At 43.1% G+C, this 24,940-nt stretch overlaps 1 protein-coding gene and 1 pseudogene across 1 annotated transcript; one reads left to right on the top strand and one right to left on the bottom strand.

Moving 5' to 3' along the window:
* Positions 1 to 514: 514 nt before the first annotated feature.
* LOC118606295 lies at positions 515 to 633 on the bottom strand (annotated as a pseudogene).
* A 2,403-nt stretch (positions 634 to 3,036) lies between these two features.
* On the top strand, positions 3,037 to 24,940 carry ACTG2 (actin gamma 2, smooth muscle). Its single transcript, XM_016130708.2, has 9 exons — positions 3,037 to 3,152; positions 11,600 to 11,761; positions 12,617 to 12,745; positions 17,517 to 17,627; positions 17,872 to 17,956; positions 19,167 to 19,328; positions 20,156 to 20,347; positions 22,116 to 22,297; positions 24,720 to 24,940. Exons 2-9 carry the CDS (start codon positions 11,636 to 11,638, stop codon positions 24,861 to 24,863), a joined length of 1,131 nt encoding a protein of 376 aa, XP_015986194.1. The 5' UTR covers positions 3,037 to 3,152; positions 11,600 to 11,635; the 3' UTR covers positions 24,864 to 24,940.

A 24,940-nucleotide genomic window follows, 5' to 3' on the forward strand; every position in this document is an offset into this window, starting at 1 on the left:
ATACTCACACACACACACAAAGATGCGTATGAAGTTTTATTATGAAATTGCAGCAATGTTTGTGTAAGTGAAAAATTAGAAATGACCCAAGAACCCATCAATAGGATATTGGTTAAATAATTTATGGTATATACCTACTAGAGAAAACTATGACAGAATTTTTCAAAATTATCTAAAATGATTTGGAAAGACATCCGAGAGTATTATTTCAAAAACATGGCAAGTTCGAGAACAGTTGTTAAAACATGTTATAACATAATCCTATTTTTATGAAGTAATATAAAAACCTTGGAAAAAATCTGGAAAAAATCTGAAAGCATACACACCATACTGTTAATAGTGGCCATCTCTGACTCAGGCCTGTGTGAGGTTGTAAGGGATGTTGGCTTTTTATTTATTTATATTATTTATATTATTTATTTATTTATTTATTTTTAGGCGAGGCAACCCTTAGTTGACCTCACAGATTGCAAGGACCTTGTCAGCTTATAATCTCTTATTTTTTAATACTTTACACCTACAGCACCTGGTCTTCCTGGTTGATCTCCCATCCAGGTACTAACTAGGTCTGACCCTGCTTAGCTTCCGAGATCAGACGGGATTGGGCTTCTTCTGGGTAGCATGGCTGTAGACTGACATTTGCTTTTTAAAATGAACATTTTTGCATTCTTTGAATTTTTTGCATTGATTTTTGAAACCAGGAAAAAAAAAAGTGCTAAGGGTGAGTTTGCTTATACTAGAAAAAAAATGAGTACTTCTGGCACCTGGGTTAACCTGCTGCCTCCCCTACCTCCTTCTTTCTATCAAAGTCAAGGCAGACTCCACCTCCCTAAGCATTTCCTATGGGCTCCGGTTTATTCAGACAGGCTTCCTTTCTGATCTCTCAGCTCTGTGGACCCTGATTCACAACAGATTCCCTTTGATTACAGGCTCTTTATTGTTTGTCAGCTGACTGCACCAACCAAGGTGCGAACGTCCACCTGGCCTCAGTGCTGGATGATTAGAAGGGAGTGGAACCAACCCTGCTGCAGTGACGGGAAACGATGCCCCCCTGGATCCCTGATCAGGACAAAGGAGACTGGCACCCCGTCCCTGCCTAGGGTGGGAGACTTGGAGGGGAGATCACCATCTTGGCACTACTCTTAGTCGCCTCTGCCAGCCAGGACTGACAAGTCTGTTCCTGCTGGACAGCTCCCACCTCAGCGTCTGCTTTGCATGCCCCCATTAAACAACCACATGAGGACTTTTCAGGGACCTGCAAGGCTCAGGGAAGCTTCCCAGGAGTCCTGGACTTTAGTCCTAGTGCTAAGCACGTAGGACAGCGGTCTAAAGATGAGAAAGTATGTGCCATGATAGCTACAGTGTCCCTACGGGGGGTTCTCTCAGCAGCAGGAACTCCTTAGCCACACCCCTCAGTCCTCGGTTAATGGGAAGACTGACTTGCACCAAGCCATTGCGCCAGAACACCAGAAGCCACCAGAACTCTCATGTAGTGTCCCCAAAGTGGGTGCAATTGTTCCTGGTGCAAGCTCAGGACAGCTAAAAGCCGAAGAGAAATGTTATTCACACCTGGGAAAGAAATGCCCTGTGTCCTACTCACTCGCTGCCACTCAACAAACTCCTAAGCCCTGGGCTGAGTCACCTGGGGTCCCAGGACACTTTAAGCAGGTGTTCAATGCATGATACATACTTCTTCTGGTGAAGGGCAGGTATCCTGGGCACTTGGGCAGGGGAGGGGTATAAAATACAAATAGCTGAGCCCCACCCCTAGGGTCATCTGGGTGAGGCCTGAGAATATGTATTTCTAACACAGTCCCAGGTCAAGTTGATGCTGCCTTCCATTGGGACTAGGGACTATACTTTGGGAACCACTGGGTTTGAAGATGGGGCAGTCAGGAGGGCCAGTCAGGAAGCTGTGATGGCTCCAGGCCAGATAGGACCAAAGCGTGAAGCAAGGCAGGGCCAGCAGGGATGGACCAGGAGGGCCAGAAGAGAAGACACAGAGCTGAGAGACATTTCTAAGGGGAGGGCCACCAGGAAAGGTGCCCAGGTGGTTGTGGAACATGAGAGGGAGTGAGGTGTCTAGACTGACTTGGGGTTTCTAGCTCGAAGGGCCAAGTGGAGAGACAGGTAGAAAACCCAGGAGGCACACCAGCACTGAGGGTAGGGGACAAGCGTTCAGTTCTGCAGCATCCTCTGGGTGGGTATGTCCCATAGACAATCGGTAAGTTTAGTCTGTGTTGGGCATGAGGTAGTTGGACTGTGGGAATGTGGAGCTGAAGGTTATTGCCACAGAGGTGGTAGCTGATGATATGGGAAATATAGCAGCTGTCCAGGAAGAATATATGAATTATCAAAAGAGCAGGAACCACAGGACTGTGAAAAATTCTACCAGTGCACGAGTCTTGTTAGGTGTGCTTAATCTCAAGGCAGCTCTCTTGCTCTGTAATTCCCAATATTTAGGGACTGGTAGAGGGAATCCAGTAAGGAAGGGAAAACAGTAGGAGACAGTGAAGTTCCAGAGACAGCTTAAGATGTCCTAGGACCCCAGGTGACTCGGCCAGGGCTTAGGAGCTTGTGTGAGGGGCAGCAGGTGAGCAGGACACAGGGCATTTCTTTCTCGGGCATGGATGACATTTCTCTTGAGCTTTTAGCTGTCCTGGGATTGCACCAGACCAGGTACAATTGCATCCACATTGGGGACACTGCCGGCCAGGATGACGCATAGCAGGGCCTGTGAGGGAGGTGTGGAGGGAGGAGGCCCACTGCCATTCTTGGTATGGTTCTCTTTCCAGGAGCCGAGCTACATCTGGCCTCACTCTGGGCAGCTTATAAGGCCTGGTGTGAGTTTTGTTTATGAAAGTGCAGCATAAAAGGAACAAATCCTCCAGCACCAGGGCTGTTGCCACTCAAGTCCTTTTGCATACATTTTTCAAATGATAATTCATTCTACCCAACCCCCTTCTCCACCCCTCAAGGCCGATTTATTGAAAAAAACACCTTATATGGTAATATTGCTAACACACCGTCAGCTGGCCTTTTTAGGGACTCTGTTTAAAGAAGATCCGCCTCTGGGTTTTATATTGCTCTGGTATTTTTGCCCAAGACACACCAGCCCTCAGTCACTGGGAGAAGGACCTCTCATACATTTGGTGAGTACCATACAGCTTCTGGCATCTCTTCCTTCCTGGTGCTGCCTGGCCCCCTGTGTGCAGGAGCGTCTCTAGATTGGCCTGGCTTCCGTGATGCTGGCCCAGGTCGCACGTTGAGGCCCTCGGTGGGCAGGAGTGCCTGCAAGTACACTGCTGCCTGCCAGTAAAAGGCATTTCTGGCCGTGGGGCATCTTGGGGCAGGAGCAGACCAGAACAGTGCTCCCCGCTCTACTAACTGGGTGGTGGGTAGGATATCACATCTGTGGTCTCTACTAGCCCTGCTTGCCAGGGGCAGTGCACATCTATACTCTCACATCCTTCATCATGGCTCTGAAAGTCTGGCAGACTGCTTAAGGGGGGGCAGATGCTTTTTGGAAAGCCCGCTTCTTCTCAGGGTATTTGTATCAAAACCAATGACGTCCAGTGTCAGTGAGATGATCGTGTTGAGAATAAGAGTGTATTCAGTTTCCTGCAGCTCTCATTGTTCTTAGTTGTGCTTGGCTGAGGTGAACAGAAATTTTTTTCATTCTTTGAAGACTCCAGTGTCACTGGGGGATGTTTAAAGTTAGGGATAGCATAGAGACGAGCATTCTGTGGCATGGATCAGTTTTAGGGATAAAGGAACGTAGAACCATCTAATTCATCCTTTGATGAGGATGCTAAGGCCTACAGAAGTTAAGTGACTTGTCCAAAAGACTCACACCCACCTGTGAAACCACCTGCCAATGCAATTATTCCCCCTCCACACACACATCCCACTTCACACACACACACACACACACACACACACACACACACACAAATAATTAAGAGGAAAATGAGAACAAGGGGCTGTTTCCACTTTGTGATCAATCTGCTAACATCTCTTGATGGCTGAGGCAAGATGGTGCAGCGGTGCAGGCCTTGGAGGCAGACTGCCAGCTACCAAAGTTACTGAGTAACCCCAGTTTGCTCTCTTGTAAAATGGGAGTAATAGTAATACAATCTACTTGGCAGTACTGTTGTGAGGATTAAATGAGACAATATATGTATAAAGGGCTCAGCTCAGCACCATCCCCGAGTGCTCAAACTTTAAGAATCACCTGGAGGGCTGGTTAAAACACAGAGGGCTATATACTCCACCCCAGATTTCTATTCAGGAGGCTGGGGTGGGGCCAACTAATTCTCATTCCTAATAACCTCCCAGGTAGTGCTGAGATTGTAGGTCTAGGACCACACTTTACACAGGAAGGCTCTTAAGTCCTTGCTTTTAATATTTAAATGGATTAGAGTTTGAGGTTATCCCTTAGGCTGAAAAGAGAGCTTCTTGTGACAGTGAGGAGTAGGTGCTGGCGAAACTGCAAAGAGCAGACAGATTCTACATGTCAGGCCTGGGAAACTGAGATGGGTGGTATGACATTCTGACCTTAAGGTGCTATTTCTTTCCTCCTTCCATTGGTTCGTTCCACTAACATTTATTGAGCACTTATTATGTGCCAGACGTTGTCTCAGCTTCTTAGGGACAGTTTTGGGACTTCTGAAATCATTGGGTAAGGCAGAAAAACAGGCGAGAAACATAGAACAAATAAATGTATGAAAAGGCTCCAAGAGGAGCTTCTCACTCGGCCCAGGGGTTATCAGGGAATGCTTCCTGGAGGAAGGGGTCCTGAAGTTGAGATTGTCCCAGTAGAGAGGAAGCATGATCTTTGGGATCCTTTAAGTGGCTCAATTCTACTGAATTTCAACTTCAAGGCATGAAGCAGGGAGAGCTAATCTCAGAGGGCCAGGCAGGACTGGATTATCAGAGTTTTGTATGTACTACACTAAATGATTGGGCAACGAAGAACTCCAGAAAGGTGACAGAAATGATCTATCCTTTGAAGGGATTTCTCTGGCAGCTGTGAGGAGAGTTGACTGGAACAGAGCAAGAATGCTACTGCTATGTGTAGTGGCACTGAATTGGTCATGCAGGGTGGTGTGGAGATAGAATTAAGACAGCCTAGGGATTGGTTGGGAGGGAGGAGAGAGGAGTCAGGGTGTTGGGTGTAGGCCCTAGGGAGGGTGGCATGATTCTCTGAGGGGCAATTCCAGTTTAGAGGGCAGCAATGGGAACAGCAGTCTTGGAAGTGGAGTTGAGGTGCCAGGGGGCATGGGGTGTAGATGCCCAACAGGCAGCTGACTCTGCCTATCTGCAGCCCAGGAGGGGATCCTGGACTGACCCAGGGGATGAATGAGAGGCCTAGAGAAAAGCCAGCAGAGCAGGTCCAAATGGCAGAATGCTGAGGGTCAGAAATATCACTAACCAAGAATCATTTTAAATTCAATCATATACATCTACCAACTCTAGATGCCCTGAAGTTAATTATAGGTAGTACTCGAATTTTTCACTGAAGGAATGTTTTTTATGAAATTATTTCCCTCTGCCAGGTTCTTTGATCATGTGAATATATGTGTGTGTGTGCAAATTATAGTAAGCAGTTGCTTACTTGTCATTGGAAGCCCTCGCCTCCAAGGTTTCCCCACTATTGTTTGAGGTCTCACCATCTGACAGGCCTTCCTTTTAGGGCTTAAACTTTCTGCTAATTTCTAAACTGTCTTTGGAAACTAGCACAAATTCAGCCTTTAATAATCATTGGTTGGTGAAGTGGATCATTCAGCTCCTTCCAGTATGACAGACTTCATCCTGGGTGCAAGTTTTGATGGAGAAGAGTAAGAGGGAAAATAAAAAGCATTATTTTTGCAGACTTTTTTAACAGGGATGGGCAAATTGTTCCTGTAGAGGGCCGGATAGTAAATATTTGAGGCTTTCTGAACCTAATGGTCTCTGTTGCAACTGTTCAACTCTGTCTTAGCAGTAGCAGCCACTGACAGTATGTGAATGAACAAAGGGCATGGCCACGTTCCAATAAAACTTATTTGTAGACACCGATATGTGAATTTCATGTAACTCTTTGGGTCATGGAAATATTTTTCTTTGGCTTTTGGCAACCATTGAAAAATGTCAAAACCATTCTTAGCTCATGGACCACACAGAAAGAGGCCTTAGTTTGGCAACCCTGATTTACAATTTATAAAGCACTTTCATTTCCATTATTTCATTTGATTCATCACCCCAGGAGAAAGATGTTATGGTTTCCATTTCTTAGTTGAGGAAACTGAAGGCCAGAGAAGGAGACAAAGAACTGGGCTACAGGAAGGGGGTGCCTAGAGGAGGAGAAGGGCAAAGAAAGAAAGGAGAGGTGGAAGGAACTCTGACGCCAAACCTTCAGAATGACAGGGAGTGGGTTCAAAGCCTCTGTCCTCACACTTGCTTGTGAGGTGGCTAGGGACATGAGTGAGTGAGCAAATTCTTCGCACTCAATACATCTTCAGTTTTTGGCCACCTTTGGGGCGGGATGGGGGGGGAGGGGCAGGTAGCTAACTTTGTGAAATCCTCAATGAAGCCCAGATGTAGTACGAGCTGACAGAGCCAGAACACTTTCCTCAGCTTTCGGCAAGTATAAAGCAGTTGTGACCCCAGGAAACCACAGTGACTTTGGCTCTGGTTCAACTGACACACTCACATCTAGCCACAAGTTACCAGCAAACAGCTGAGGAAGGTGTAGAATTCCCACCCCCAACCCCCCGCGGAGACACTCCGGGGGTGGGGGGGGCGTCAGGCTCCATGGCAAAGCCCTTCTTCCCAGGGCAGCGTGGGGCCCCGCGGAGGCTCGAGTCCGGGCAAGCAGCCCTAACCCCACCTTCGCCTTCGCTTCCCTCACTTCTCCTTTGGTACCGCCTTTGAGAAAGCAGATTTAAATTCACCCAAAGCGCTGTGTAGAACGACATTGCTGACAGCTTTATGTCGCTTTGCGGCTTGTCTCAGATGCTGGGTAACAAAGTCCAACGCCCCTTTCTGTGCGGGATGTGAGGGAGAGCTCAGGGGACCAAAAGGGCTCACTGAAAGCCAGACAGGCTTGAGCTATAAATCACAAGAGAGAGATCCTGAGGGGACCCTAGAGTGAGATAGTCACAGGGGTGTGGCTTTGCCTCTTGGCCACCTTCTAGCCTTCAAGGTTGCATTCCCCTCAAGGTGGACCGCCTGCCAGAACAGGGAAGTATACCGTTTGCTGAACAGCTTGTAAAGAGAAAACTGTTCCTGTGTGGTTCTAAGTCAGGCCCATGTAACCAAGCTGTCATGAGACTGGACTGTGGGGACCTAGGGGAACCAGGGGCAGCACATACCAGGTGTGGGTAGGTGCCCTCATGAGGTGGAATTGTCATCTGACATTTATTGATCATCTACTATGTTCTAAACAGTGAGATAGGGGCAGGGGCTATAAACATAAATCTAATTGTAATCCAGGCATTGGAGAGACTCAGAGGCTCGGAGAGAGGAAAGGACATAGACCCTTTTGTTTTAGGGCTTTGATGCTAACAGTTCCAAAGAGATGGAGAGGTAGACGTGAAAACACCAAACATGGAGAAGTTAGACAGTTTCACTAAGGTGGTGATGAAAGGTACAAGCTCAGGCTCTGGAACCTGTCCTGGCGATGCCAGCCCTGCCTCTTCCCAGCTAGGAGAACTTGGGTTGTTTCTTTTCAATTCTCTGAGACTTGGTTTCCAAATCTGTAAAATGAAGATAAAAATATCTTCCCTCAGGGCTTTGTGAAGATTAAATAGATATGTGAAGGGCCCCCAATTTTTTAAAATTAAAAATACATTTTTTTTTACTCAACACTGGAAACACTGAAATACTGTTGTGTTTCACCTAACAAAGCAGCTGTCACTTTTCCACTGCATTAAATATTCTGCTTTCTCCACTGTATGGAGGTTTCCGGCAATTGGTTTGCAAAATAATGTATTTGTTATTCAATAACTTTTTCGATTTTAAAGTTGTTTCTGATTTTGGTTATTTAAACAAACCTATGATAGACTAGTTCTTGGCCAAATCTTTGAAGTCACCCATGAGTGTTTCCCAAGAATATATCCCTAGAAGTGCCTTTAAAAGTCAAAGGATATGTACATTTTATATCAAAAGATATTGATATATACATTTTAAGTCTTTCGAAGGGCATTTCCAAATTCCTCTTCCAAAAAGTAGTGCAATTTGACACGTCAGCAGTGAATGCAAGTCCACTACCCCACACTTTTCCCAGCAAGTCTGTCCCCCAAAGCTGGACACCGTACTCTAACCACAGGTGAGGTTAGCACTTATCCTGGCCTCAGAACGCAGCTGACTGTCAGATGAGATGCCAGGACCTCACAGGTGCTGAATGAGAACTTTCACAGTTTGGTCATTTAGACTCACATGCAAAACCTCATATTTAGCCTATTAAATTTAATCTTATTGGATTCAGCTTATTTTCTCTTCTAAGTTTTGGTTCTTCCATTCAACATATTTTAATATTACTTTCTCCCCAGATCTGTTTTATCTGAAAATTTGATCAGCACGTGCTCTATGTTTTCATGCAACTCATTTATTATAATGTCACGTTAGAAAGAAAAACCAGAGTAGAGCCCTGAGGCATATCACTGTCTCCAGTTTGACATTGACCCATCAATTAATACCTTCCAGTGACAGTAATTCAGGCAGCTACAAATATGCCTAATGATTTATTATTCAGCCCTCACGGCTTTATCAAAAGGGATATCACAGGAGACCTTGTCAGATGTCGAGATCAAGTTAAGCTCACCGTCCCCCACCTTCTCCTGCCCAGCAGCTCTGAGAAGAAAGGGATGGCTGCTCTCTGACAACATTTGCTCTTAGTAAACCATTACCAATTATAAGAAATCACTGCTTCTTTAATAATGCATATCAAACTTGCACATCAAGATTATCTGAGGTTTAGAGATCTTCCTTTTTTCCCTTTTGAATATTGAACATTTGCCAGTCTCCAGTCTTCTAACGTCTCGCTACCTCTCCATTCTTCCAATATTGTAGGAGGTCAGGGATCTTCTCTGCAGTCCAGAGACTGTCCAGACGCAGAGACAGTATGGTTTTGAGCAGCTATGTGTTTTCCTTCAATCTCCACTTTACCTCAGACCTTGATTTCCTCTCAACCATTGTTTGTTTTATCCTTGTTGTTCTGAAAAGCTTTCTCCTTGACAACCATTGATTCATTCACACCTTCGTTTTGATAACAAATGTTTAAAGAGCCCACTCTGTGCCAGATATTGTATTAGGTACACGGAAGAATCCCTGGGGAACAAGACAGACCCAGCTCCTTCCTTTATAGAGCTGTGAATGAGTCGGGATATGCAGAGTTGATCATTGCTTGGACATGGGGCAAAGAAGAGGGGCTACTAAGATCAGTGGCCAGAGAGGCCTCATGAAGATGCAGTGTCAACACAGAAGCCTGGCAGGTGTTAGAAGTTAGGAGTAGCAAAGAGGTGGGGAGAAGGGTGTTCCAGATCCTTCATCTGAAGGTCCAGAAGGGAGAGGAAGTAGGAACCCTGCTTTGAATATAACAGGAAAGGGCTTTCTTTTACCCTTAAAGTTTTGTTAATAAGCTTTTGCTCAGTCTCTACTTGTCCTTTCTGACTTTGGCTCATGGCTTGGTCTCCTCTTTACTTTGACCATCATCTTCATTGTCCATGTTCAGCATAAAGTTATTAAGGGCCAAAGTCATAGGTTTCCTTAGCACCCATCTCCTTCCCCTCCTGCGGTTGCACATTCTGAATGAAGCTTGGTTGGGCCTTCCTTCGCCACCGCCTCTTCTTTCCATGCCTGGTGCTTCTTTTCTCTGGACTCCTGAAAGCCAGCCTTCCCAACCCTTCGGCTAGGACCTTTCCCACTCCCACCCACCCTGTCCCACCCAGGTGTTCCCAGGCTAAGAGGCAATCTGCTCACTGCCTCCTGGGTGTCTGTTACTTCGCCATTATAACCGAGTGCCAAGGATTTGTCAGATATCATCTTTTAACCTCCCCCAAAGAAAGAAAACCTGCAACAGATGTTGGAAAAATGAATTCCCTCATTCAATTTACAGCCGTCCCGTTCAGCTACCAGCACTGGAAGAGGGACTTCCCCGTTTTCTCCATCTGAAGCGTCAGGAGGCAGTGAGTCCCACTGTGCATCTCTTGCTTTCCTTTCCTCTCAGGCTGCCCCTTCCTCCTTAGAATTTTATGTTTCACCTATGACTACTGAATCTTTTTTTCTTAATGACATGTTAAGTTGGTTTTAATTATAAACTATTCATGAATAAGTCTCCTTTCAAAAATTTAAAACATTAAAGCTATAACCTAGCACCTCTGCTCCCAGCCACTTTCCACCTCCAGAGGTAATCACTGTGATCAGCCAGACTTTTTTCCAGAGCTCTTTTGCTATGTGTTTATGTCCGCAAATAGAGTATCATGGAAAATACACCATATTTGTTTTCTTGTTTTAAAAAGAACTCATACAAATGGTTTTGTGCTATACATTCTATTTGGCAACTTGCTTTGTTCATTCAGTAGAATGGTTTAGAAACCTGGGCATTAGTCCTTAAAGATCAGCCTGGCTCCTCTCTTAACTTCAGTACAGTATCCCGTAATTTATACCTTGGGGTAGTTCCAAATCGTGCATTTGCGTCTTTCTCTAGTTAAAGAGTGCCAGTTTTCTCACACCTTTGCCAATGCCTATCATAAAAAAATTTAAATCTTTAACACTGGGTTAAAAAGGTCTTATTTCATTTGCACTTCCCTGATAACTAGTAAGGCTCTGCATCTTTTCATATACTTGTTGAGTATTTGGGCTTCCTGTCAATTGCCTACTCATAGTCTTTGGTTTTCTTTTGGGATGTTTACTTTTTTCTTAATGTTTTGTAAGAGTTCTTTTTATATAGTAAATAATAATTATTTGTTACATATACTGCACATTTTTTCAACTCCTTTCCTTTCCTAACCTTCAAGTCTTCTAGAGATTCTCTCCATTGAATGAAAGCTTTGCAGCCATTTCAGATATTTAAGAGGCAGTAGTTTGCTCTGACTGCCATAGCAGAATATCACAGGCTGGGTGGCTTAAACAACAGAAGTTTATTTTTTCATGGTTCTGGAGATCAGAAGTCCAAGATCAAGGTATAAGCACGGGCGATTTCCCCTGAGGCCTCTCTTCTTGGCCCGATGTCTGCCTTCTTATTGTGTCTTCGCCTGGTCTTCCCTCTGTGTATGTCTGCGTCCCAATTTCCTCCTCTTATTGAGACACCCATCTTATTAAATTAGTCATATTGGACACCAGTCATAGTGGATTAACAACCTCATTTTACTTTAATTACTTCTTTAAATGCTCTATCCCCAAACATAGTAAGGACTTCGACATATGAATTTGGGGGATACACAATTTAGCCCATGACGACAGGGTAGAAGAGGCCCAAGTGCCAGAGACTGGGAAGCCAGGTACACACTTATTTCTCCTGGAATTGGGCCCTGGCTGCCCTCCTAAGTCAAGAAGACTATCTCCAACATGATTTTGACAAGTGGCTGACTAGTTCTCTTCTCCCTCACTCTCCAAGGTGCTCCAGCCCCAGGTTCACTTGACCACACTCACCATGTGTGAAGAGGAGACCACTGCACTTGTGTGTGACAATGGCTCTGGCCTGTGCAAGGCCGGCTTTGCAGGAGATGATGCCCCGCGGGCTGTCTTCCCTTCCATCGTGGGCCGCCCTCGCCACCAGGTGTGTGCTAATCTGTACATAAGGCTTTGAGCCATTAGGTATAAGCACTGCATTGTGGAGACTATGTTATTATGTGTTCGTGTGTTTATGTGTGTGTGGGTGGGGGGGGTAGGGTTCTCTCTTCTGATTAATAGAGAAACACCCTTTAAATAGAAATATCCAGATTCTTAAATATCCGTCAGGCACACAACGATGTTACTATGTCTGGCTTAAGTCTTTGGGGTTTCTAGGTTTGAAAAAACCCTATTAAAAATATATGCAATTAAACAAGTCCCTTGCCTTTAAGAAATTTATATTCCTTGAAGATATACCCACAACTAATTTGAGATCACAAGCTGGAATAGAGGCAAAATATTTCACCAGGGGAGCACAGAGGAAGGAGAGAATAAATATGAATGAAGGGACTAGGGAACAGGAACCATTTGTAGAAAAAAAAAAATGGGTAACTAAGATTAAGGAGGATCTCAGCACGTGGAGAGAACAAACAACACAAGCAAAGATTTGGAGGTGTAAAGTTCGAGCACAGGGTATCTGAGGAGGGCAAGTACAAGTTGTGGTGGGGGCGGGTTGGTAAGGAAAGGGGAAGAAGTATACGGGTGGGCCCTGTTCTCTCTCAGAAAAGGACATTATCTTAGGAGACAGAAGAGAAACGAGCCCACAAGAAACTCTCTACCTTCTCTCCCCATCATCTCCTCATTCACTGGTATCTCCCTTACCCTTGTCTCCTGCTGTTTTGTTTCCTGGGGAAGAAGGACATTTTTCCTATCTTCATCTTTCTTTGGAGACCTTCCGATGCCTGAGTCCTTCCAATGTGAGCCCTCGGCCAATTCACGTCTCTCTTCTTTTGCTTTGTAGGGTGTGATGGTGGGAATGGGCCAGAAAGACAGCTATGTGGGGGATGAGGCTCAGAGCAAGCGCGGGATTCTGACTCTCAAATACCCCATTGAACACGGCATCATCACCAACTGGGATGACATGGAGAAGGTATCGGTGGACTCCTCCTTTAACGTGTTTATTTTAATGATAATACTTCATCATGCCCCTTACATCCCACAGTCCTCTGTGCCCTGTCAACTCTTTCTCTAAAATGTTTCTCACATCCTCTTTTCCTTCTTGTGTATCCCATGGCCATTTTCCAATCAAGGATGCCAACATCTCTCACTGGACTACTGCAGTGACTTCCTGACTGATTTGTCTCCTGCCTCACCCACCCGATTAATTCTCTGCACTGCTGCAAAGCTTATCTTTCTAAAAACAAATCAGGTCATGTCACTCACCTTCTCAAGAATCATCTATAGGTCCTCAGTAACCAACAGTAGGTTCCAAACTTCCTATCTGCCCTCTGAGGACCTGGCCCTGCCTTAATTCCCAGCTTCATATTTTCATACAGCTTTCACTCTAAGCCAGTGGCTTATTCCATCTTTCAAATGTTACTACTGTCCCTAGAGAGGCAAATGGCTTCTCTTTCTTTTATTTTCCCTCTCATGACCTCAGAGAGCAGCATTGATGCTATATTATTATGATAAATCTTTAATGAAATTTTTAAGTAGGAATCTATAGGGGTTTCTAGAAGCTTTGTGTGTGTGTGTGTGTGTGTGTGTGTGTGTAAGAAATACCAAGCCGGGGCACGAGGGGAGGGGAAGGAATTTTTAAATGGTGGTTTGTGATCAACAAAATCATGTGTGCAAAATGCTAATAGAGCCTTTTTATATCCTTTTGATAAATTCTGCTGACAGTTGGCCGAGAGTTCTTGTTTCTGCAGTGACTGCCTTTTGAAATGTAATAGAGGGCTTATTGAGAAGACTGCCCCTGGGAATAAAGAATGTTGATTTGAAATCTGTAATTCACTATACTTCTCTCTAACTCATAGATTCGGTCACTCTGGATATGAGATAAATAGATAAAAGACAATAGCTTTCACTTCACACAGTGGAACAATGAAGAGCAAAGACACTGGAATCAGTGACTAGGAGATCTGGTTGCAAACCCTTTCCTCCAAGCCTCAGTTTCCTTATTTGTAGAGATAAAAATACTTTCTTCATTAGGTTTTATTAGAGATGAATTAGATAAATACTTAGTATAACCCCAAGGCATGGAACATACTTAATGCTCAATAAATGGCACATACTAGTCATATATTCTTAACAATATCTAATTCGAAAACATAACAGACAAAACATTTTACTCACAGTAGTAACAATATGAACTCTTAAAGAAACCCCTAAAACTATATTATGTGCCTAAAAAGAAAAACTAAATAGGATAAAGTTGTTAAATCTTTTCAAATTAATTTATTGGCTCATTGCCATTTCAATAAAAATCACAATTTTTAAATTGTATACACTTAAGGTGTATAATTTGATGATTTGAAACATATATACACACACATACACATTGTGTAGCAGTCACTACATTCAAGCTAATTAACATAGCTATCACCTCACATACTGACTTTTTTTCTTTTATAGTGAGAACACTTAGAAATTATTGTCTTAGCAAATTTGAAGTGCACAACATAGTATTGTAACCTATAGTCACCATATGTTAAATCTCCAGAACTTATTTGTACTGCATAACTGAGACTTTGTACCCTTGACCAACATCTGTCTATTTACCCCTACCCTACCTCCTGGTAACTACTATTCTACTCTCTACTTCTATGAGTTTGACCAAAAAAAGAATCACAATTTTTAATTATGCAAGATAATCATAAAGTATGTTTGGAGAAAGAAATAAGGCAAAATTTATTAAAACAAAATGAATAAGAAAAGCTATGAGAGGAGACTTACCATATCCAGATATTAAAATGTAATATGGAGTTATAAAAATTAAAACAATTTGGTAACAGCACAAAAGTAAAGAGAAAATACATGATAAATGAAACTTCCAAACCAGAGGGAGAAAAGGATTATTCAGTAAATTATTCTAGGACAACTAATTACTTATTTTGGGGGTGAGGAATCTTTCTTTATTGCACTTACCTCATACCATTTACCAAACACATTTTGATTGATTGTAAAAGTTAAATATAAAAATTTCGAGTGATAAAAAATACAGTATAGTGTGAGTATTTATCAAATTTTGGTAAAAGAAGTCATAGAGAAAAAGAACAACAAATATGACTTCTGAAAAATCAGAACTTTCAGCACATGAAAAATAAAACCAAATTTATTTTTAAAATTTTTAAAAATAAAAGCAAATTTAAAAGGCAAACAACAAATTGCAAAAAATATTCACAAAAAGTGCAGTGAAGGATTAATATCAACAGCTAGTGCAAATTGATAATTAAAAATACAGTTGCCACCAGACAAAGAATATGAACAGATAATCTGCCAAAAAAAATAATAAAAAGTTGCAAATCCGAAATAGTTTAAACACATTTGAAATAAAAATACTAAAAGTGAAACAACTAGGTATTATTTTTATCTATCAAATTATTTCATATTTTAAGAGCAAGAATGCTGAATACAGGTGAGGGTAAAACAGGCACTTTATCGTTCTGGAGTAAAGAGTAATTCAGCCTCTTTATTGATCATAAAAATTAAAAAAGTCTTCCAATTGCCATACTCTTTAGCCCAGTAATTCCACTGTTAGAATTCTTTTCCTTGAAAACTATCCCGAATAGAAAAAAATGTAATATGTACAGAGATGATTGTCACAGGATTATTTAAAAACAAAACTCGAAGATATCACAAATAGTAATATGATTAAATATGTAATAGTATATGATGAAATGATGTGCAAGCATTAAAAATAAATGTTCAACTTGTTAAAGATAAATATTTACTATGAAAAAGAAAATTATTTATGTTATATTAACTGAAAAGTGGAGGAAAATGAAGCTGAACATAAAAATATAATAATAATATAATAATAAATAAAAGTATATGAAATAAATAAATAGCGATAGTAATAAATTTGAAAATACATAAAGGTAAAATTTAGGAAGAAGAAAAACAGCAAGTTGTTAACAGTTTATTATTAAGTAATAGAAATATGGAGGATTTTTATTCTTAAAAATATTTTTTCTAATTTTAACATTATTAATATCCTTCATTTTTAAAGGACTTTATATAAACCCCCAAAAATGAAATAAAATGCAGATATTTGGGTCCAACACCCAAAGATTCTGAGTTGTGGCTCTAGGATACCCCTAAAACCTGTACTTACCTAGAGCAGTTATTCCCGGCGATGCTGATAGAAGGTGTTCAGGGCCCGCAATTGAAGATATACTGACATCACCTCATTAAGACTGATTGCCATCTCCTTCGCATCTTTGGTGACCCTTTCAAACTCCAGGACCCCCTGCTTGTGCCTTTTGCTCTGCCTCAGATGTCCTCCTCATCTTGTGCAGACTTTCCTTGCCTTCTGGGCCCACCTAAATCTCCTAGGAAATGAACTACTATTGCCTCAACCTTCACATAAAATGTGGATGTCTTCGTATTTTATCTTTTTGTCTGTCTTGCTCTTCTTCAGACTTTGAAAGTAGGATCTATGGGCCATGTCTGGTTCATGGCTGGCATCCTTATGCTTAGCACCATCTTAGCACAAAGCCAGGAATCTGTTAACATATGGGTACAATGGAATCAAATGATTTTGTGCCCCACCTCTGAGGAGATCAAAACCCTTACTTAGATCCCTGGCACTCTTTGCTGAATCTCTGATATAAAAAATAAAATCCCTCTGAAATTAAAAAACAAAACAAACAAACAAACAAACAAAAACCCCTTTGAAATAAAAAATAAAAAACTCTTTTTGTGGTCTTGGATCACTGAAGAGGAAACTAGATGCAGAGAGAAGAAATAACTTCCCCTAAAACAGTAGCTCTCCACTGCGGCTATTTTGCCTCCCTAACAACATTTGGTAGTGTCTGGAGACATTTTCACTTGTCACACAGCTGAAGAGGTGCTACTGGCATCTAGTGGGTGGAGGCCAGGGATGCTGCTTAATATCATACAATGCAAAGGTCAGCACCCTTCTGCAACAAAGAATTATCGAACTCGAAATGTCAAAGTGCTGAGGTTGAGGAACCCTGCTCCAAGGCACCAGCCGAATCAATTGCAAACAATAGAAGTTCAAGTGTATCAGTCAGGTTTTCAGCAGGAGACAGTATACACTCAGCTGGGGTTGGGGAGTTAATTTAAGAAAGGGCTACTTACAGAGTTAGGGAACCAGAAGGGGATGTTGAGGCACCCAGGGACTAGCAACAGAGGGAAGCTCTTACACCCCTAAGACTGGAGGTGAGGGTGAGATTTGGGAATGTCACTAGAACTAGGTGAAAACTGGAGTCCTGGAGGAGGGGTTACCCAATGTAAGGCCACCAATGCCAGGAGAAGCACCCTGACCGCTCTCCCTTCGTTCACTCCCCAACTCTTGCTGGTATCATCCATCAGCCAAACATAATCAGATGACAAGTAGCAAGGAATACTAAGAAACGCAATGGGTCTGGCCCCACTGGGCACAAAAGCAGAGAAGAGAAAGGAGAAGAGTCCAACAGAAAGAGGAGAGAAGGTCTAATGGAAATAATGGATACACTAAGTGTGTTGGCCCCAGGTCTGAATCCTGTCTGGGCTCTATTGAGAAGGAATATGATCTCTAAAGGTCAATCAGAAATTCTCAGGACTGACAGCTCTCCTCCCCAGACCCAGCCTACCCTGAGAACATTGCGCCACACTTCCACAGCACAAGCATGTCAATAAGGACTTTCTAGCCCACTGGGAGTCTGTTGAACTCATCTGACTTTTGTCCTAAACAGATCTGGCACCACTCCTTCTACAACGAACTGCGGGTAGCACCTGAAGAGCATCCTACCCTGCTCACGGAAGCACCCCTAAATCCCAAGGCTAACAGGGAGAAGATGACCCAGGTAAGAGGCCAGGCAGATTTGAGCACCGGCTCAAATATGCAACATGGATGCTCAGCCAGATCCTTTCTCCCATTCATGCATCAATGCAATAGAATTTTTTTAGGACAATGCTGGGCCCTGTAGGGGATGGGAGTAGGGTAAATAGGCATAGTTCCTGCCCTTAAAAAGATTACAAACCATTCTTTGGGTCAAGAGGTGCTGTGATTTCTGCCAGACAGTCTTTAATTCTTCATTGTCCTTTCAGATCATGTTTGAAACCTTCAATGTCCCTGCCATGTATGTTGCCATTCAAGCTGTGCTCTCTCTCTACGCCTCTGGCCGCACAACCGGTGGGTAGCCCTGCTGTAATCATCCCCTTTCTGACTTAAAGAGAAGGAAGGGAAAGCTGGGCTCCTGCAGAAGTTCCTGCTCAGAAGAATCAAACGAACAGCCGAGGTCCAAGGAAAACTTCGCATAGGGATAACAGAGGGGAAACCATGTGGATGTGAATCTATCTGGCCAGTGTAGCTGGAAAGAGTTCACCTGAACAAATCATAACTAGTACATCGAGCAAGGGCCATTTCCCTCACAGTAGTCGGTCCAGGAGCTTATACACACTTTCCAACAATATTGGAATGTTTCTGCTCATGAAGCAGCAAAAGCAAAACCTGTGATGCTGGCTATGCAAGTGTGTGTCTTTGGTATAGAAAGGTGCTTAGAGAAACAGAGGAAGCTTCAAAATTAGTGATGTTTAACAGGGACTGGACAGCTTCCATGAACATTATTCAAACATTCTTTCATGTATTCAGTGATTTGTCCATTCATTTATTCATCAAATATTTCCCATGCCTGCCTGCCATGTGCCAAACGTTGCACCAAGCTGTGGGCACACACTGACAAACAAGGCAGACCCTACCATTATGGAGTGAATGGTCTAGTGGGGGAGAAACGAAAGTAAAAGATATTTTCACTGTAGGTGGTAGAGACGGTGATAGGGAAGTGCAGAGTATATACAGTTTTGAATCCTGTGCTTTGCACTTGATTTTATATTGTAAATATCATGTTTAATGGCCACGTGGTAGTCGTTGTATATGGTTCCATAATTTATTTATTTATTTTACCATTTGTCTACTGCTTGACCTTTATGCTGTCTCCAATATTTTTTTATTATAAAATATGCTGTGATCAACATCCTTGTACAAGACTAATCTACTAGTCCTTGGATATTTATTTTTCCATCTAGCCCTTACTGAATCATCTTATTAGCTATAATCATTTCCAGTTGATTGTCTTGGGTCTTCTAGGTATATAACCACAAAACCGGCAGATGACAGTTCTGTTTCCTTTTGACAATAATACTCTTATTTCTATTTTGTGTCTTATTGCATTAGCTAGAACACCAGGACAATACTAAATAATAATAGTAAAATGACAATATTATAGTGTTTCTCAGCTGCTAAAGAAAAATATGGCAGTTGAAGATCATTGGTAACTGGTCCCAGAATGAGACAGATGAAAGACAAGAAAGACTTTCATCGGTCATATCCCCTCTGTCCACAGGCATCGTCCTGGATTCAGGAGATGGCGTCACCCATAACGTCCCCATCTATGAAGGCTACGCACTGCCCCATGCCATCATGCGCCTTGACCTGGCTGGCCGCGACCTCACGGACTACCTCATGAAGATCCTCACAGAAAGAGGCTATTCCTTTGTGACCACAGGTATCCAGCCTCTTGTCTGATTCCAAGTTCAGTCCAGAACCAAATCTGATCTAGGACGAGAAGTTCTCAGGACTGATGAAAAGTCTGTGGCTCTGTGTCCTCGAACTCTATTTCGGTTGATGGGAAGGCCCTAGGCTGGGGCTGGACCTCTAGATAAGACCAGATAATTTAGGAAGGCTTATTTAAGGAGGAAGGTTCCCCACCGAAATGCCCTGCGGAGGGAGACAAGGCTTAGGCTTACTTATTGTAGGAAGAGCTTGTCTGGGCCCCTTAAATGCCCTTTCACAGCATTCCCCCCTTCCCCAGGGATGTGCTACCTCTGTCCTTGTCCACACCAGGATTAGGGCTAGTTTTTAACAGCGTTGAATGGTAGTAAGACCTGGTGATGCATTTTCTTACCTAAGGGCATTTATGATTTGTCTGAGGACACATGGAATAAATAACATCTGAATATCTAAGGAGAAAGTGTCATGCCTCAGTGGCCACTCTGGGCAAGATGGAATTTTAGGTAGGGGCTGTCCCAGAGTCTAAAGATTACAGCATATGAGCCTACATCGAGACCGGAAGTGTATTACGCAAGGCCCTCAGGAAGGTCTGCAGCATTGTCAGGCCAGAGTGAAGACAGCAAGCAGAAAAGCCTATGCAATATTTTACGTGAGAATCAAGACTTTGAATTCCCCCTTTAGGAAGAGAAATTAAATAATTAACATTCATCCAAAAACTGAATCCAAAGTAGAAGTAAGAAGGAGATTTTCGTGGAGATCAAAATGGGACAAGCAAACTAATAGAACCGAGTGTCTACTTTCTGTCATTTCTACTCCTTCCAGCCGAGCGAGAAATCGTGAGAGATATCAAAGAGAAGCTGTGCTATGTGGCCCTAGATTTTGAGAATGAGATGGCCACAGCAGCCTCCTCTTCCTCCCTGGAGAAGAGCTATGAGCTGCCAGATGGACAGGTCATCACCATTGGCAATGAGCGCTTCCGCTGCCCAGAGACCCTCTTCCAGCCTTCCTTCATTGGTGAGGTGCTGCCCCGTCCCTGCCAATCAAGGGTGGGTAGGGTGGAAGAGTAGGTGAAGGATGGGAAGAGAAACACCAGGAGTCACACACACTTTGTTTATTGTTTATACATAGCCCAAGTTTTTCCAAGAAGAGGCAAAAATACATAAACAGTATGACTAGATAAAATCAGATTTTTAATAAAAGGGTAAGGAAATCAAGATAAAGAAAAAGCAGGAGAAGGAATATGATATGAAACTAAGAATGAGATTAATATACAAGACATTTCTTGGATCACTCAACATTTAGGCCATGGGGCTGAAATTTATAGTAGTAAACAGATGGACTTGGGGGTCAGACCTGGTTTTAAGTCCTGACTCTACCTCTCCAAGCACTGTCACCTTGGACATGTTACCTCCTTCAAATCTCAGTTTTCTTATCTATAAAGTGAAAATAATGATAGTACCTACTAGATAAGGTTGCAACAAGGATTAAATAAGAGAATAATACAAGGACAACTACTTTCTTGAGGAGTGTATAAGAGATAGGCCTATAAGCAAATATTGGTACACAGTGTAGTAGGAAGTAGCAAACTGGACAAGGAAGGCTTCTAACAGAGTGTGAGTATGTGAACAAGACCTTGAAGAATGAATACCATTTCAGGGTATCTAGGGATAGAAAGAGTGCACAGTGGAGAATAGCATACGAGGCAGATGGAATGGTATGTTCAAAGATATGGACATGTGAAAGGTCATGTTTTATTTAGGACACAATGAGGGAATTCTGTGTGTGTGTGTGCATGTGTGTGTGTGTGTGTGTGTGTGTGTGTGTGTGTTGTGTGTTTGCATACAGGGAAAATGAGAGAATGGCTGGGTCACACAGTGAACATGGGGGTTAATCATATCGGCAATGGAGCTTCCCTGAAAACTTTTAGGTATAAATGTAGCAAGGTCAGGTTTGTATTTTAGAAAGATCCTTCAATCTACTATGTGGAATTATATCACATGGACAAAAGACAAAAGTGGGGGAGACCAGGTAGGTGGAGATGAACTGGTTTGGCATATAGGAAAATCTTGGCGTCAGGCTAAGGTAGCTAAACGTCAACCTGTAGGCAATGGGGGACTGTCAAAGACGATATGTATATATTCACACAATGAAATACCATGTGGCAATTAAAGAGAATGAAGTACTTACGCATGCTATAACGGTGGATGAACCTTGCAAACATGCTAGGTGGAAGGAACCAGACACAGAAGGCCACACACACTGTGTATGATTCCGCTTATATGAAATGTCCAGAATAGGCAAAGCTATAGAGACAGAGAGTAGATTAGTGGTTGTCTAGAGCTGAGGAAGGGGTAAAGAGGAAAATGGGGAGCTGCTAATGGCTATGGGATTTCTTTGAGGGCTGTTAAAAATGTAAAATTATATTGTGGCAGTGGTTGCACAACACTGTGAATATATTAAAAACTACTAAAGTGTACATTTTTAAAGGGTAAATATTATGGTATGTGAATTATACCTCAATAAAGCTGGTAAAAAGGTGATATAATGAAAATGTTCCTTTAGAAATATACTTCAGGCAATAATGTGAAAGATCATTCAGAATAGGGGGAAACTAAGGGCAGGACGATGACGAGTTAGAAGGCCTGGTCTTGCAGTCCATTTAGTGAGGTGATTAAAGGGCTGAACTAGCACAGTTGCAATGACAGAAGGATCACCTGAGCTGGAGGTGTGGGCATTTTTGGGTGACGTATGCTGACTGGATGCATACTGTGATCTCCACTAGGCATGGAATCTGCTGGAATTCATGAAACAACCTACAATTCCATCATGAAGTGTGACATTGACATCCGCAAGGACTTATACGCCAACAATGTCCTCTCCGGGGGTACTACTATGTACCCTGGCATTGCTGATAGGATGCAGAAGGAGATCACAGCCCTGGCCCCCAGTACCATGAAGATCAAGGTGGTTCTTGACCCTGTTCTTTCCATTATGTTCTTCGTAAAATGACTTGTCAGATGCTCAGACACACTGTCAGGCCTGTAGCTCAGTGGTCTCCTGGGTTCAGCACCATCTTGGTTTGGGCCAGATTTTGTCTTGGGAGATTATGTTCCTTGGGCACTGATGAGCTGGACACACATTTAGCATGAGCTCTCAGACACAAACCCATGATGTCATATGAGAAGGGAGTGAAAGAATTTGGGATGAAGAGAATTTTGAGGAGGTTAAGGAGGAAATCAAGAGGAAGAAAATAGAGGGGGAGAAAAGAAGGAGGCAACAATTCGGTGTCTCTAAACTTTAAAAAGGTCTTGAGTGTTACCCCAGAGGAGGGTGGAAGTTTCAAAGAGAGAAAGTTTAGCCATGGGGCAGGCTGCTGGTTAGAATTCACAGGTTCCTTGATTCCTGGACAGCCTGTTGTCCCAGCTGGGCCACAGCCCTCCCCACACGGTGTCTCCCCAGGGCTTCTCATTTCATAGGTTTCAACAAAATGGGAGCCCACTTGTCTTACTGCTTCTCCCCAGCCTCTGGTCCATAGGCTATCAGTAATAACAGTCCTTTTTAAGGGCTTCTAGGAACTTTGCTGCTAGCAGGTTTAGAAAAAGCGTTGGGAATAGAATAGAGATAACAAATAGGTTGAAAGTTACAAAGTCTCAATAAAATTGGTCTCTGAGGAGTAGGCCTGATCTGAGGAAGTATATTCTCTGTCAGTATTCTAAGAATCTTCTTCACACAGGAAGGCTGCCCCAGGCCTTCCCACTGCCTAGCAGATAGTGCTCAGCACAGGGAGGCAAAGCGGAAATAGCCGAGCCCCCAGAGCAGTCACACTTACTGAGGCCTGCCACATGGGGGGCATCGTGCCAGGCCTGAAGTAGGAGCTTTTTATTAGGACTGGGTGTCGGTATACCAGCCTCACCCGTGATTCTGGTTCATCAGGGCTGAGGTATTCCCACCACCTATACTGATAAACAAACACCAGTGATTTAATGCACGTCCCAATTTGTGATTCGCTGCCCTGAGTTTAACAATATGTGCCAGGCTTCAAGGAGTTTAGGGTCTATTAGCAGACATGATCAATGAAAGGGCAACTTAAGTAAGATAAAAGGAGGGGAAAGGGCACCCCAGGCAGGGGACATAGAGTGAGCAAAGGTGCTCAGGGGTGAGTGTGTGTGGATTGGATAGCAGGATTTGTGTAGAGGAATTGGGGGAGATGAGGCAAACCTCGGGATATGGAAGAAGAGATATCAGGTACGAGTGGGGCTGAAGCTGAAGATCTCTGGCCCAAGACGACCCAGAGTTTTCTCATAACTAGAACTGCTTAGCAATAAAATATGTTACCTTATTAGTGCCTGTGCCAGTCCTTGAGGTATCTGTTTAAGGAGTGATGGGGCGACTTTTGTCTGCCTGAATAAGATAACTTCTAAAACCCCTTCTTATTCTGCAATACCGTAACCTCTGGAAGTTAGAAAATATGTAGAGAGATTCTAAAAAGACAAAAAGTCAATTTAGTTTCTGGTTTGTTTTAGCACTGGATTCTTAGACCCTTCAAAACCTAGGAAATTAGTTGAAGAATCACAGTCCTGCTAGATCCATTTTTAGGTGGCATTCAAAGCTGTTTGACAGGACAGCCAATTTCTGAAGGCTAAGCTCCAGACTCCCAGTGGCAAGAATGAAAATGTATGTAAGAATTTGAGAACTTCTCAGATACAATACAGATGAAGCTCAAAATAGGGTCTGAGTAGTCTGACTCAGACTCAGGAATGGAGGAAGCCCAGCCTGAGCTACCCATGTATCCAAACTCCAGACAAGAACAGAACATACTCCCCTTATAGGTGTGTGTACTGGTCAGCTATTACTGAATAAAAACAACTCTGAAATCTCAGGCCATGTAACAATTAGCATTTATTGCTCATGTACCTGTAGTTCAGCTGGGAGTCAGCTAATCTAGGTCAGGCTTGCCAAGGCATCTCTGCAGGTCCAGCTAGCTCAGGTCAGATCCACATCTCTCATCAGGGGACCCAGGCTAAAGGGCCAGCAGCTCATCGAGGGAAGCTCTTCTCAGGAAGATGGCAGAGGCACAAGAGAGCATGCCCAACTGCATGCCTGAAGTGTATTTTAAGCTCCTGTTTGGGTCATGTCTGCTAACAGTTTATTGGTTCAGCCAAAGTGACAGGGTGGAATAGTGCACTCTTCCTGGAGGGGTGGGGAAATGGAGGAGAGCAAAGATTTGAGCAATAATCCAATGTACCACAAGGTTTACCCTGTTCCTTTCTGATCATGGAGGCTGTCCTTTTCAATGGCAGCCTGGCAGTGTAATGAAATGATTCCTGGACCACCTTCCCCATTTCCTTAGGGACTGATCATGATTCACTTTATTTACTCTTTGCAGATTATTGCTCCCCCAGAGCGGAAGTACTCAGTCTGGATTGGAGGTTCCATCCTGGCTTCTCTCTCCACCTTCCAGCAGATGTGGATTAGCAAGCCAGAGTATGATGAGGCAGGGCCCTCCATTGTTCACAGGAAGTGCTTCTAAGTCAGAACGGATTGTCTGGGGATCTCCTTAAGACTGCTCTGTTACCACTCATGAAACATTAAAACCTACAAGCCTTA

This window comes from Rousettus aegyptiacus, unplaced genomic scaffold (genome assembly GCF_014176215.1).
Source record: "Rousettus aegyptiacus isolate mRouAeg1 unplaced genomic scaffold, mRouAeg1.p scaffold_m13_p_7, whole genome shotgun sequence".
Taxonomy (NCBI): domain Eukaryota; kingdom Metazoa; phylum Chordata; class Mammalia; order Chiroptera; family Pteropodidae; genus Rousettus; species Rousettus aegyptiacus.

Coding starts and splice junctions, on each gene's coding strand:
- ACTG2 (XM_016130708.2), top strand. CDS start 11,636: ATGTGTGAAGAGGAGACCACTGCACTTGTGTGTGACAATGGCTCTGGC. Junction 17,628..17,871: donor ACAGGGAGAAGATGACCCAG/GTAAGAGGCCAG, acceptor TTGTCCTTTCAG/ATCATGTTTGAAACCTTCAA. Junction 17,957..19,166: donor CGCCTCTGGCCGCACAACCG/GTGGGTAGCCCT, acceptor CTCTGTCCACAG/GCATCGTCCTGGATTCAGGA.